This window comes from Penicillium digitatum, chromosome 2, assembly GCF_016767815.1.
Source record: "Penicillium digitatum chromosome 2, complete sequence".
In the NCBI taxonomy this organism is placed as follows: Eukaryota; Fungi; Ascomycota; class Eurotiomycetes; order Eurotiales; family Aspergillaceae; genus Penicillium; species Penicillium digitatum.
In genome coordinates, this window is record NC_089385.1 from 3,348,475 (window position 1) to 3,362,142 (window position 13,668).

The 13,668-nt window shown below is 49.7% G+C and overlaps 6 protein-coding genes across 6 annotated transcripts; 3 read left to right on the forward strand and 3 right to left on the reverse strand.

Moving 5' to 3' along the window:
* Positions 1 to 1,161: 1,161 nt before the first annotated feature.
* Positions 1,162 to 2,157, forward strand: Pdw03_7205 (AT hook motif family protein; the record flags this gene model as incomplete). The annotated part of the gene is made up of 2 exons (XM_066101591.1): positions 1,162 to 1,233; positions 1,309 to 2,157. The coding sequence occupies 2 exons, from the start codon at positions 1,162 to 1,164 to the stop codon at positions 2,155 to 2,157; spliced, it is 921 nt and encodes a 306-aa protein (XP_065956674.1).
* A 133-nt stretch (positions 2,158 to 2,290) lies between these two features.
* Positions 2,291 to 3,884, reverse strand: Pdw03_7206 (Isovaleryl-CoA dehydrogenase IvdA, putative; the record flags this gene model as incomplete). The annotated part of the gene is made up of 6 exons (XM_066101592.1): positions 2,291 to 2,705; positions 2,756 to 3,033; positions 3,100 to 3,335; positions 3,398 to 3,492; positions 3,569 to 3,656; positions 3,707 to 3,884. The coding sequence occupies 6 exons, from the start codon at positions 3,882 to 3,884 to the stop codon at positions 2,291 to 2,293; spliced, it is 1,290 nt and encodes a 429-aa protein (XP_065956675.1).
* Positions 3,885 to 4,397: 513 nt separating this feature from the next.
* On the forward strand, positions 4,398 to 6,181 carry Pdw03_7207 (3-methylcrotonyl-CoA carboxylase, beta subunit (MccB), putative; the record flags this gene model as incomplete). The annotated part of the gene is made up of 2 exons (XM_014678645.1): positions 4,398 to 5,833; positions 5,887 to 6,181. The coding sequence occupies 2 exons, from the start codon at positions 4,398 to 4,400 to the stop codon at positions 6,179 to 6,181; spliced, it is 1,731 nt and encodes a 576-aa protein (XP_014534131.1).
* Positions 6,182 to 6,897: 716 nt separating this feature from the next.
* On the reverse strand, positions 6,898 to 7,993 carry Pdw03_7208 (Ras-related protein RSR1; the record flags this gene model as incomplete). The annotated part of the gene is made up of 8 exons (XM_014678644.2): positions 6,898 to 7,321; positions 7,413 to 7,422; positions 7,483 to 7,511; positions 7,560 to 7,582; positions 7,637 to 7,716; positions 7,780 to 7,806; positions 7,883 to 7,914; positions 7,983 to 7,993. The coding sequence occupies 8 exons, from the start codon at positions 7,991 to 7,993 to the stop codon at positions 6,898 to 6,900; spliced, it is 636 nt and encodes a 211-aa protein (XP_014534130.2).
* Positions 7,994 to 9,424: 1,431 nt separating this feature from the next.
* On the forward strand, positions 9,425 to 10,440 carry Pdw03_7209 (Protein yop1; the record flags this gene model as incomplete). The annotated part of the gene is made up of 6 exons (XM_066101593.1): positions 9,425 to 9,478; positions 9,660 to 9,866; positions 9,939 to 9,947; positions 10,090 to 10,153; positions 10,206 to 10,263; positions 10,317 to 10,440. 6 exons carry the CDS (start codon positions 9,425 to 9,427, stop codon positions 10,438 to 10,440), a joined length of 516 nt encoding a protein of 171 aa, XP_065956676.1.
* A 2,394-nt stretch (positions 10,441 to 12,834) lies between these two features.
* Pdw03_7210 (Autophagy-related protein 1010) lies at positions 12,835 to 13,572 on the reverse strand (the record flags this gene model as incomplete). The annotated part of the gene is made up of 3 exons (XM_014678642.1): positions 12,835 to 13,022; positions 13,072 to 13,425; positions 13,485 to 13,572. The coding sequence occupies 3 exons, from the start codon at positions 13,570 to 13,572 to the stop codon at positions 12,835 to 12,837; spliced, it is 630 nt and encodes a 209-aa protein (XP_014534128.1).
* Positions 13,573 to 13,668: the final 96 nt, after the last annotated feature.

Sequence of the window (13,668 nt, forward strand, 5' to 3'; positions counted from 1 at the left end):
AACACAGGCGAAGATGAGAGGAGTGAGAATCCAGGTTATCCGCCACCAACAAAGACTGCAGGGGTTGCAATCTCCACTGAGGACACCAAACCCAGACATGGGAATCCGCGGATTCTCCGCACTTGAATAAAGGTTAGGGCCCTTAACCCATACCCAAGCACTGAGGTGATGTGGGTTTCAATTTCAAATTTCAACCCATACAGGTAGTGTCTTCCAGAAGGATGTAGTTGATTTATTAAATTCAATCCTCTTCAGCAGGTGGGCGTCCCAATGGGGACGAACGATGGGGATCCTGCCGAGGCACATCGTGTGGGATGGTTGTAGAAGGAAAGAAAAAAGGAGGAGGGAGGGGGGGAGGGCTAGTATATATATATTAGTATGACGTAGATCTTGAGAACTTCCGACATCTATTCAAGCAATCGACATGTATTCTATGAGATGAGTGGCCCGCACACTAACAGGTGACAGTCTTCAAATGGACCAATCCATTCAATAAATTTGAAGTACTATGCCTTTTATAGTAAACATTTTCTTTATCCGGATCGGACCTCTAAACTATTGCGTGCAGTTTTCATGTAGTTGTTGGCCACTACTGCATACAGAACGGAAGGCGAAGTCAAAAGTGGACGCAGAGCACGAGACCTGATAGACATTTCGTGCAGAGGAAACCCAGAGAAAGCCCAGAAAACCAAGTCTAGAATGAATTAACATAAATTGTATCATAAAATCCGAGTCTCCATCGAACTTTTGTACAGCTACATGGATGCCTAGTTTCTCAGGCCTCAATATGCTTTGCCTTCTTATATGGCAGGCTTATCCCAAGTAGCCCCCGATGCTCAACTCTCTTCAGCCTTCATCGTCTTCCCCGTGGTCAAGACTTGAAGACAGAGCACAACAAAGTTGAGGGTGAATGCTATGTAGATCACTAGAGTGGAGAAGCGCCAAGGCTTATGTTAGCAGGATTGTCATCTTCTTCAATGCACGATCAGTCCGGTCTTCACTCCGTCACGTCAGCTGTGCAGCCTTGTTTTGCTTGCGCTATAGACATCTTTGCTTGATTTGCTTTCGTTCAGTGATTTTCATTCACTTAGCAGACGCCTTGTCGAAACTCTCGACACCTAATCTTTTTCATCTTTTTTCCCCCTCGGCGTCCACTCCAAGATGTCTGACGACGATGAGTACTATGAATTCGAGGATGAATACATGTACGAGGATTTAGTCCCAGACATGGTCGTAAGTTCAATCCTAGGGCGATGCCTCGACCAACTCGTGCCATCAGTTCCGCATGACAACACATCATCAATTCAGACCCTAACCAAATCGGTGCTTATCCAGGACGATCTCGCCGCTTCCTCATACTACGAAGCCGCCCTATACGAGGACCCAGGGATTGATGTCGAAGACTACTTCAGCGACTGGGACTATTATTCAGACGATTATCACGACGATGATGCAACCGTCGAACAAAGCGCAGAGAGAAAGAAAAGGACCGCGATCGCAGCGACAGCACCACGACGAACCAAGACATCTTCCCGTCCAAAGGGTCACATCGCCAAAATCCCACCGTCTAAATCACCTTTGGTGCCAGATACTGCCTCTTTCCAGGGCGTGGTGTGGAAAACACCTGCGTTTGACCGGGACCAGGACGTCGCCATTTTGTATGAGCCGGACACGGGAGACAAGGTCGCGCTTCTAGAGAACTGGCGGGAGGTTTTCAAATCTGCCCAGCCGGCGCTGGATAGGTCACGCCTGAAAACGCGACACGTTGAATCCAAGCCCGTCGATCCGTCGCTGGCTGACGATGAAATGTTCGCTGGTGACGGCACCGACGATGAGCCCGATAGCGAGGACGAGATGTCCGGTGTTGTCTCTTCGGATACTTCGGCAGTTGATGCTGGGGATGCGGGGGATGCTTCAAACACAACCCCCGACCCGGATCCGGACTCTTTCCGCTCGATGAAACTGTCCTCACCGCCGAAGGTCGTGATTCCGTTGAAGAGGGGGTGGAAGAGGAAGGCCGTTGCACAGAAGGATGACACCGATGAGGACACAGCCTCACCTCGTCCGAAGAGGGTTGCGTTGCGGAAAGGCGGTGATGAAAAGGTTGCGAAGCGTGCGGCACCACCGGTGCGCAGATCTGCGAGACAGAAGAAGTAGGACCGTTGTGTTGGAAATGTTTGATGTAGGGACATTTATGATATGTACAACGACTAGGATGAATTTGCATCTACTCTGCAAAGAGATAGCATCGTCCAACATGAAGCAATTTTTTGTGGATAATACTTTTATTTTAAGCATACTCCTTGTTGAATGCGCGGCCAATGACCATCCTGCGGATCTCACTTGTACCGGCACCAATTTCATACAGCTTCGCGTCCCGGAGAAGGCGCCCAGCAGGGATCTCGTTGATGTACCCGCTTCCTCCCATGAGCTGGATGGCATCAAGCGTGCATTCGGTCGCACGTTCAGCGGCGTAGAGGATTGCGCCGGCGCAGTCCTGAGTGCGGACGGTCATCTCACCAGGTTCCACGGCGGCGTTGTCTACCTGCCGTGCCGTGGCGTAGGTGTACGCACGCGAGGCAGCCAGTTTGGTGTACATGTCCGCAAGCTTGCCCTGAATCAGCTGATTGTGGGCGATTGGTGCACCGAATTGTTTGCGCACATGAGTGTAAGGAAGGACTAGGTCAAGTGCTGCTTGCATGATTCTTGTGGGTGTTAGAATGTCATGGGTGTACTGTGATATGAGATGGCTCACCCCAATGGTCCTGCACTCAGGACGAGTCGCTCTAAGTCCAGACCCTCCATCAGTACGCGGACACCGCGGTTCAGCTCACCCAGGAGGTTCTCCCGTGGAACGAAAACATCCTCAAAGATTAGTTCTCCTGTGTTAGAGCCACGCATACCCAACTTGTCCAGTTTACGTGCGCACGAGAAGCCTTTGAAGGTCTTCTCGACCAGGAACGCCGTGATACCTTTGGAGCCTAGTTCAGGCTGTGTCTTGGCGTACACGACAATATAATCGGCATCGGGGCCCTGTAAGGAAGGGTGAGCAATCAGGTCGGAAACTCCAATACCATCTATACCACCGGAACGACTCACGTTGGTAATCCACATCTTAGTTCCGTTCAAGAGCCAGCCTCCATCAACTTCCTTCGCCGTGGTCTTCATGCTGACTACATCGGAGCCAGCCGAATGCTCCGACATTGCAAGAGCACCGACCTTCTCGCCTGATAGGAGATCAGGAAGAAAGCGCTTTTTTTGTTCTGTCGAACCATTGATAGAGAGCTGGTTCACGCAGAGCTGGGAGTGGGCGGCATAAGAGAGACCGATGCTTCCTTTTTGTCCAGAATGGAGGTTAAATCGATTTTTTCAAATGACTGTATACTAGAATACCTACCAGATGCTCGGCTGATCTCTTCCATCACCACACAATGTGCCTGGTAGCCCATCCCCAAGCCACCGTACTCCTCGTTGGCTGTGACACCGAGGAACCTTCATATCTGTTAGTATGCTGTATAAGATGCTCCCTTCCCAAAGAAGAGAACCGAGCAATTGGGAGAGCCCATACCCAGCATCACCCATCTTCTTCCACATTTCTGCTGGGAACTCATTCTGTTCATCTGTCCGTGCAGCAACATCGGCTGGTATCTCTCGCCCTGCAGCAAGGTTAGAAATGCGACATGGACAAGAGCCTGGCGCAATCTACTTGTGAAATCTTGCACGCGTTCTCGTAGCTCTAGGAGTTCCTCCTCGGATGGAGGTTCAAAGCCCGTGGGGTGCTTCGTTGAGATGGAGCGGAAACATGGGGTGAGTGCGGGGATGTGGTTTAGCCGCACCGCACGCGTTGATGTGCGAAGGAGAGAGGGAAGGGTCAAAAAGGCCATGGTTATGTGAGAGATTCAATGCAGAATACAAAATCCGAACGGAATGTCTTTGGGGAGGTGGACTTCTTAAATATGTGCAGGAGGTGCGGTAGTCCTCGGCGCGCAATCAAGGACAAGGTTGTTACGCTATAGTTGTGCACGAGTTTCCCACCTTGGAACATGCAATCCTTCACTTTTTATTTTGAACTTCTAGCTAGTTCCATGATATATCTCCAGATTGGTATTTGTATTCTCTTCTCTCTCCAGCTCGCTAAATTTCCAACATCTTTTGGTCTCTTTTGGTCCTCTCATGGGAATGATGATGGCCCTCGGGTACAAGCGGCAATCGTCGCACCTCCGCATTTGGGGAAACCCCAGTTTTGTGCCTCACTTCTCTTCTGCTGTTCGCTGTTCAAGTGAGGTTAAATACTTTGAAAACTCACAGTATACCTATACATACCTCTTCGTTTCAACTTGAGCCGAGCTCTGCCATCCTCTTCTCAGAATCAGCTACACTCCACCCTCTTCCCCGCAATGCGTGCCCCGTCCCCGCTCGTCCTTTGGAGCTGGGGCTCACGACCCGGACCACGCAAATATCTCCAGCCAACCAATACTACGCGACCATTTTATAGAACCGTAGCAAGCTATACACATCCTCACCATGCCTCAGCCCTCTCCATCCTCCCCACAGCAGTGGATACCTCCTCAGACGAGTATCGCGAAAACAGCGAACAAATGCAAGAACTCTTAGACCGGATGAACAGCCTACACACCAAAATTGCACGCGGAGGACACGACAAAGCGCGCGAGAAGCATATCGCACGCGGCAAAATGCTCCCAAGAGACCGCATCTCCGCCCTAGTCGACCCAGGCACCTCTTTCCTCGAGCTATCAGCACTTGCAGGACACGGTGTCTACGACGAGGATGTTCCAGCGGGCGGAATAATCACCGGCATCGGGATGGTCGAGGGTGTTAACTGTATGATTGTTGCTAACGACAGCACCGTCAAGGGCGGCACCTACTATCCCATCACAGTAAAGAAGCACCTCCGCGCACAGGCGATTGCACAAGAGAACCGCCTCCCCTGTATCTACCTCGTTGACTCTGGTGGCGCAAACCTGCCACACCAGGCAGATGTGTTCCCAGACCGCGATCACTTCGGCCGGATCTTCTTCAACCAGGCCCGCATGAGCTCCCTCGGGGTCCCACAACTGTCCGTTGTTATGGGTCCCTGCACAGCGGGCGGTGCATATGTACCTGCTATGAGCGACGAGACTATCATCGTTGAGAACCAGGGCACAATCTTCCTAGCAGGCCCGCCTCTCGTCAAGGCCGCGACGGGGGAGGAGGTTTCCGCCGAGGACTTGGGTGGCGGCCAGTTGCATTCGAGCATTTCCGGAGTAACTGATTACCTGGCTGTCGACGATGCACATGCTCTTGTCCTTGCTCGCCGCTCTGTCGCAAATCTCAACTACCCTACCACGACAATTCCGCTCCAGCTGGAGAACGGAAATGGAGATTCGCTTGTCGTGAAAGAACCGCTGTACGACCCTAATGAGCTAAACGGAATCGTGGGAACGAATCTACGTCGCCAGATCCCCGTCCACGAGATCATTGCGCGAATTGTCGATGGGAGTGAATTCGCCGAGTTTAAGCGTGATTATGGCTCGACCCTGGTAACAGGCTTTGCCCGCATTCATGGCCACCGTGTCGGTATCGTTGCTAACAACGGAATTTTGTTCTCCGAGTCCTCGCTCAAGGGAGCGCACTTTATCGAACTATGTGCGCAACGGCGAATCCCTCTTGTCTTTTTGCAGAATATCTCAGGCTTCATGGTCGGCGCCGATGCTGAGAAGGGCGGCATCGCGAAGAACGGTGCCAAGCTTGTCACTGCCGTTGCCTGCGCCGATGTCCCCAAGTTCACAGTTGTGTTTGGGTCCAGCGCTGGTGCTGGTAATTACGGGATGTGGTAGGTTTTTCTGCCTGGTCTGTCTCTAGAATTTTTCTAACTGCTATTGCTAGCGGTCGTGCCTACTCGCCTCGTCTTCTCTTCATGTGGCCTAATGCTAAGATCGGCGTTATGGGTTCTGAGCAACTCTCTGCCGTTATGAAGGCTGTCGGACGAACCGCCGATCCCACTTTGAAAGAACGCATTGACCGCGAATCCGAAGCGACCTTTTCATCAGCTCGTTTGTGGGATGATGGAATCATCCCACCGTCTCAGACGAGGAAGATGCTGGGCTTGGGTCTGGCAGCTGCGCTTAGTGGCAAGGCTGAGCCCGATGTGCAAACCAGGTTTGGCGTGTTCCGGATGTAAAGCACCGACAGGTTGGAATGAGGCATGCAAAATTTCCCCTAGCATAACTCCGAGAAAACATTTAATGGAAGACGCACGTTCATAGGCTACTGACTCGACATGAGATTTTGGAATGGTGAAATGAAAGTATGTAGTGGACCATCACCTTGTAGAAAATCTTGTAGTCTACAGGCCTCTTCCAGGCTATCATTCTTTAGTCGGGTAGGCCCTTAGAGCTGTACAGCACGGTCCAAGGAGATTATCACAGGAAAAGGTTCGGATCGCTTATGATATCCAGTACTCTATTTTCACACCTTTCCATGTTGATGGCAAAAGGTTCCGCCACATGCCAAACATTCAAGGGATCTATCTAGCACGAACCCATCAACCAAAGGATTAGAGCAACGGGATCAAAAGAAAGCACTTTTTTCCTCCATCTCGTGAAAAGCTTTCGTCTTTTTAGTCCAGATCAACCAAACCTCAAATATATCAAATATTAAAAAAAAGGGTGGCACCAATAGTGAGCAGCCCAGAACAAAAGAAAAAAAAATACAAATCTGTAGCAGTGAAACAAGGTTTTATATGGGGGGAGCGGAATAGACATGTTGGCAACAAATGGAAAGAACATCCGTGTCAAGATGTATTATACCGTCGGGTGGTAGATCGCAGAGGGTCGTATCGCATGAAAATAAAATAAGACAAGGGTCCTGGTCAAAGGGCCCTTCAAATTGTTGAAATCAAAGGATAACACACGGTCCGCGGCGATTTCTTGGCCGGCGATTTTCTTTCTTGCGGTCATGGCGGTTCGAGCCATCGCGCTTGCGGTTGGGATCGCTGTTGCTCCTTGAGCCCTCAGAGTCTTTGCGGATGATCTGGCGACACAGATCGACAAAGACTTCGTTGACGTTTGCGCGGCGCCGGGCAGAGGTCTCGTAGTATGGGGCGTTACCCCATTTTTGGGATAGGCCAAAGGCGCGGGCGCGCGGTACGGCGCGGTCTTCTTCCAGATCAGATTTGTTGCCCACGATCACGATTGGGACGTTTTCGTCGTCTTTGATTCGAATGATTTGTTCGCGGAGCTCGGAGAGTTCGTTTAAAGAGGACGTGCTAGTGATGGAGAAGACGAGGAGGAAGCCTTGGCCTTGCTTCATGTATAGCTCTCTGTAGATAGCGTTGTTAATGCGGTGTACTTTTCGCAAGGTCCGTCCGCGGAATCTATCGTGGTGGTGGATGGGTTGGGGACTAGATTTACCTCATTGCCGCTTGTAGGTTATTAGCTTTGACCTCACATGATTAGATGTGCAGATTTGAGAAAGACTTACTGAACTGTTCTGTTCCTGCGGTGTCAAGACTTCGAAAATTTAGCATCATGCCATTTCCAAACCACCGAGTTACTCACATCTCCAGTATACATTGCCGACCCTTTTAAGCTTGGTTAGTGAGGGAGCTATTTGCAGCACATGGTGGACCACTTACGTCTACCTCAATCTGTTTCCGGTACGAATCCTCGATCGTGGGGTCGTAGCTTTCGATCCAGACATTTTGAACGAATTGGGCTGGAAGGGGATTGTCGATCAGCTTGAGGACTCAGGGCAAGGCGGGGAACACAAGGAACGAACCTGTTAAGCAACTTTTTCCGACACCTCCTGTAATTGCGTCGCATGGGAATGCCTGTGGTCAGCCTGTGACCTATAGGGAAATCTCAGGAGTCGAGGCTCCTACCAGCACCCAAAACAACAATATGGTATTCGCGTCTAGACAGGGCGCAAACAAATAATTAGAACTGGCTCTGGCGAAATTCCAGGAGTCTTCATGGACTTACTGCGGCCGCATTGAGAAATATTGATCTTAGTTATTGATTCGGAATGGAAATCAAAATAGCTCTCGAGGACCGAAGGTCAGGTTTAGTGTGGATCCCACGTGGTATAAATGACGACCTCAAATCGTCTAATCGTCGGTGGTGATGAATTGGCCCATCAAGCACGTTGAATGATTCAAGTATATGGTGTAGCTCGCTCGGGGATGGAAGAGCTTAGAAGGGCGGTACGCGGGTGCGGTTACATGGCCCGCCTTTTCGTGCACGGAATAAGGAGATTCGAGGGATTTGAGGGATTTGAGGGATTCGAGGGATTCGAGAGAATGCAGGATCCACTGGGAAGTATCAAAAACCTGTAAAGTAATGCGAAGATATTTGGGCGTTTCTGCAAGAATTTTGCGAGAAGAGGGGAGATGGTCTGACAACAGGAGTTAGCCAATTGCCCTCTCTTTCTCTTTTTAGGCCCCGGACCTGATCACATCATATGCCGAGATCGTTTCTGGTGGTCAGGCACTAACTGGAAATGTTCTCTGTCTTCTCGGCACTGTTCGATCCTTTCTTATTTGGGTCTGAGTCTTTTTTTACTCTTTTCTTTGCCGTTTCCAATCATCTCTACGAAGACAGGTCACGTGATCGATCTGTGGATGTCTCCCGGCGTTGAAATCCCAAGTTCACTTTGAAGATACTCAGCATCTGTCTAATTCTTCCCCCCCCCCTTCCGTATACAAGATATTTCATACTGATACCTCGTGTGGTGTGGAATTGGAGACAAGTTCCATAATTGGTCAATTAATTGGCGGGACCTCGGGAGAAGAAGGATATGCATCACATACCCCCGAATGGACCAACTGCTGCAGGGGAGGCCCACAAAGGAAGGTTTCATGATGGAATCAAAAAGTTTGAAACGCAAACAGAGTACATCTTTATCTGACATACAGCCCTCGATGACGGCAAAAAGCCGCGTACGTCATGTGTAGGATTTACCTTGTAAATAAATTGTGAATTGAAAAAAGCGAACTGATTCTGATTTAGTACGGAGTTAAACGATTGGGTTGAAATATCAAAGCATTTCTAGGCTAGCACGATTAAAGCTTAAGACTCGCTAACTTTTAACGCCATATGTTTCCCTTAGCCCCTCAGTTAGGCACTTCGGTAGTATGTTTTAAAGATTTGACTATATCCGCATGGCTTCCAGTATTGGAACTTCTGATAGAGAGGGCATTAGTTAGCGATACACTGATCTGTTCAAACTAACAATCTACTTTGTGCAGTTTCACACGGCACCCACAGTGGAGACGTCATGTGTGTCACGTGATACACACAAGCTAGCCTCTGTCCTCTTGCCGCCAGCTTGACCGGTTGCATTCTCACCATCCCTCGCTCCATTGCCATCCTAATAGTTCTTCGATTTGTTTCCCCACAAACGATACCTTTTATAAGCAAAAAAAATGGCCTCTTTCCAGGAGCGTGCCCAGCACTCTATCGCTCAGCTTGACAAGGAGGTACGTTTCCGGCCACTGTTGTGTGTCTCGCTGGCGCTTCGGATCTAGCTTTCGCCTCATGGCTGCAATGCTTCTGGGCGCCAGCGACCACAGCAACAGTGACTGCAATTAAGTTGATTGATATCTACTTCACTGTTCTATCTATCGCAGTGAGTTTGAGCTGACATCTGTCATTTTGTAGCTCTCCAAGTACCCTGTCCTTGCCAACCTTGAGCGTCAGACCAATGTCCCCAAGGTCTATGTCGTCCTGGGCCTTGTTGGAATCTACTTCTTCCTGGTCTTCTTTAACATCGCGGGCGAGTTCCTCGTCAACTTTGCTGGTTTCCTGGTCCCCGGTTACTACTCCCTGCAGGCGCTCTTCACCTCGAGCACCAAGGACGACACCCAGGTAAGACAATTTTTGTAAACTTTTCCCTGCCATGCACCAATCCGCTAACTTTGTCTTTCTTCACTCTCACAGTGGCTCACGGTATGTTCACATGGTTTTAAATCCTTGTTGTCGCAATCGTGCGGAAGCATGAGATCACCGCCGATTCGGGGTTCTCATGCACCACCCACGTGACACAATTTTGTTCACACACGACCAATGATTCTAACCCTTGACTTGGTAGTACTGGGTTGTCTTCGCCTTCCTGACGGTCATTGAGAGCGCTATCAGCGCCGCTTACTGGTTCCGTATGTGCTCATAGGACGCCAATCTTGCTGCTATTTTGCTAACTGATTACAGCCTTCTACTACATCTTCAAGTTCGTCCTGATCATGTGGATGGCTCTTCCCCAGACCAGGTATGTCAATTTCCCATGGCGATTTTGAGGCCAGTGGCTGACCTCTGTCGCAGCGGTGCCCAAATTGTCTTCCACTCCTTCCTCCAGCCCGTGGTTGGCCGCTTCTTCTCCAACAACGGTACCTCCTCCAACCTCCGTGCTCAGGCCGAGGCTGCGAGCAAGGCCCACTCCACCTAAACGGGGTGTGGTTTAGCCTCTCAGCGGAGAATCGCACGGGCAATACAAGCTCCGTGGAACCTGCTTTTGCGTGGGTCGCGGATCCGATTCTCTGTGCCCGGCAGGACTCCAAGCACGAAGTGAAGTGGTTGGCTCAAAGCTTCGTTGCTATGATTAAATAGGAGCAGTGCACTAGCTGGAACATGAAATAGAGAGGACCCGAGGAAATGTTGCGACGGGTCCGAGGTTGGATGTGCGCTGAAAATGAGAGCGTTTTAATCTTGGTTGTTGCCATTTTGTCACATTCGAGTGGATTAGTTGTTTAGTTCGTACATTGAATGTGGACGCCGTTCTTTTCAGATGTTGAGATCTACCTAGGTGCATTGTCAGGGTGTATCTTCAGGGTGCTGCGCTACGGGCCGTCGAGCTGCGTCCCTACGGAAGTACAAACCAGTTCATGTCCCATAAGAGTCATTTGATCAGTATCACCCGGATCCTCTTTGGTCCCATTGCCTTTTCAACACTTTGTGCACAGCCGTCCTCTTCAATGCTTGAATTCTTCTGATAATGTCCACACGTTTTGTCATTCCGATCAACATGATAGTTCTTCTCAATGTGTGTCTCGCAATCGTTCTCCATATGCCAATCAAGTATCTCATGTGGCTACTTAAGCGTACAAGTTAACCGCCCTTCAAAAGTCTGCTATTAGCTCAAAAGCTGAGCGCAAACAGATCCTCGAGAAGGTTGTCCGACGACTAACTCTCTTCCTTCCGACGGAGCTGCTCCAAGAATTTGGCGCCTCGGTTTACATCTCCAGGCCGAATTCATATCACAGATCAAAGACTAAAGTCCTTTGATGGTATCCTGCTCATCAAGTCAACAACAAGCATCCTGGCAGCTTCGGATGCCCAATCACTAAAGTAGCTGTCTCGAAGCCAACTCTATCGTACGTTGTATGCCGAACATGACAGCTGAAGAGGCTTTACAGAGATACCGCCTACCACCCTTCTCCGACGATGATTCTAGTATTTCCTGTAAGTTGCAAAGTTTTAAGCAAGCAAATGGGAATTATCCCACTTGCGGACCGTGTCAGAATCAGTCAAAATGTCTTTTAGAGTCACGAAGGAAGTTGAATCGATCGGTATCACCATGATTAATCCCCAAAGCACGGATGTAACCGAGCGAGGGTCTGCTGGTAAACCTCAACATCCTTCGGCTCAGCATGCCTTGCTTGGCCGATACGCCCCCATCAAGCAACTAATAACATGACCATCTTCAGTGAGATATTCCAGGAACCAGGGACCAATTTCACAACTCTTAATCAACCGATAGGCAGAAGTCTCGCCTATCAATCATTTAATTTCCCAGTGAAAGTGAGCAGATTCGACGACACCATCCTCAAACTAGGGGATTTTTGATTTCGTAAACGCCAGTTCGAAGTCTCCTACTCTCTCCAAGATCCATACGATCAATATGGGTATTACGCCCTGTACACTCACGCCAGGAAATGAGGTTCGAATGGCGCGTGCAAAGTGTGGTTCGCCAGTTTCTGTGAATCTGGACCCTTGTCCATCATTCCAATTGCCCGTATGGAGATCGGGGAGAAGTGTGGCTAGAGCTAGGCCGAGGCACAGATCATCCGGGTTCCAGATGCCTTGAGCAATTGTCATATCTACCTGAATGACCCATTAATTAGAAGTCGGAGATTGCTTTCTTCGTCAATGTTGGCTTCTGCTTGGAGCAATGAGATGCTTCTTTGGGTCTGCATTAGGGAGTTGGCATATTGCATGGAGGGGCTGCTATATCTGCATCTATATATTGGTGTGGGGGGATCAGATTCAAAAACATTATTGGTCTAGAAGTACAACTTTGCTTACCATGTGCAGGGTTTTTATGCAGGGTGCAGCTACCACAGAATGCAATTGAGGAAAGACTTCCAAAACAAATTTCAAGATGGTCTGGCTGAAGAGACATTATACACCGAGATTGCACACCGTTCTGGCCTCTTTTGCCTCATTAGGGCCCAATCGATAGCCCAGGATAGGATTTCGTGTTGATTTTCGTAATTGAGCAAAGAAACAAATCCAATATGTACTTACGCTGCCTTGTAAACAGAACCAGCCCAGCCCGTTCAAAAATCCCCTCAAAGAAAATACCCAAGCACTGAACTCCAAAGGGCCATCACTGAAAAACCCAAGCACAGCACATGAGAGAGCCGTAGACTCATAGTAATAGCCCTTTTTAAAATTATCTAACAGATCATTAAATCGTATCGAGGTTGATCGCCCGCGGCCATATTCCATTGAAGGAAATTAGAAGCAACGTGTCCGGTTGGTTGAACAGTAGTCGGAGTGGGAACGTATCAGACTTGGTGATCGAGGTGTATCGCCCAAGCTCTTAGTCAAACTGCTTAACTCAGTAGAGCCTTATGCGATTTCCCCAGCCATCAGCGCGAGGGTTGACGACAATCCGGTAGGGGAACGGATTGGAATCGCTAGTGGTGATGGGCGGAATATGATCTTTATCTCGATTTACAACGCTCAAGATTTTCAAAGCTGCCTTTTGCAACATGTTTCCCATTGCCTTGCGCACCTTGGCTCGTTCTGAAACCAAATTAGTTCTGGAAAAAAGGGGCCCGGTGATTGTACCTACCGGACTCAGTGCGCGGTGTTGCGATAGTCACATCAAGTGTCCAAATCTCCCAGCACACCTCTTCCTCGCCTTTCCCTGTCAGTCCACCGAACCAGTGCCCCGAGCGACGCCGTTTCTTCTCGTAGAACTCGACTGCAATCCGCCCTCGGACGCCCCCGCCCCCTCCGACGATCTGGCCATCCTGCCCGCCGGCTGCGGAGGACAGATGCTGCCGGACCAGAGTCGATACGCGCGATTCAATTAGTGTCTCTAGATCTGCATCATTTATAGCGGGGAGTGTGAAATCAAGCACATCAAAGGTGACCGGCCGGATAGAAGGGAAGTAACGGTGGAAAAAGATGAGGTTCAGGACACCTGGCAGGACGTAGAATTTAGTAAGAACGTGCTTGTAACGTCTCCAGCTCACAACTTACCCTTCAGTACGTCTCGCACATGGGTGGTGTCAGCGAAGATCTCCAGGAAGTACTCCGGAGGGGTTTTGCGGGGCTCCATCCCCGCCATGACGCAGCTCGCAACCAAGCCGGTTGGGGTTGGGTGCAGTCTCAGACGGTTATTGTTGGGAGAAGAGAGAATAGTGTCGTAGATACAGAATGGAGG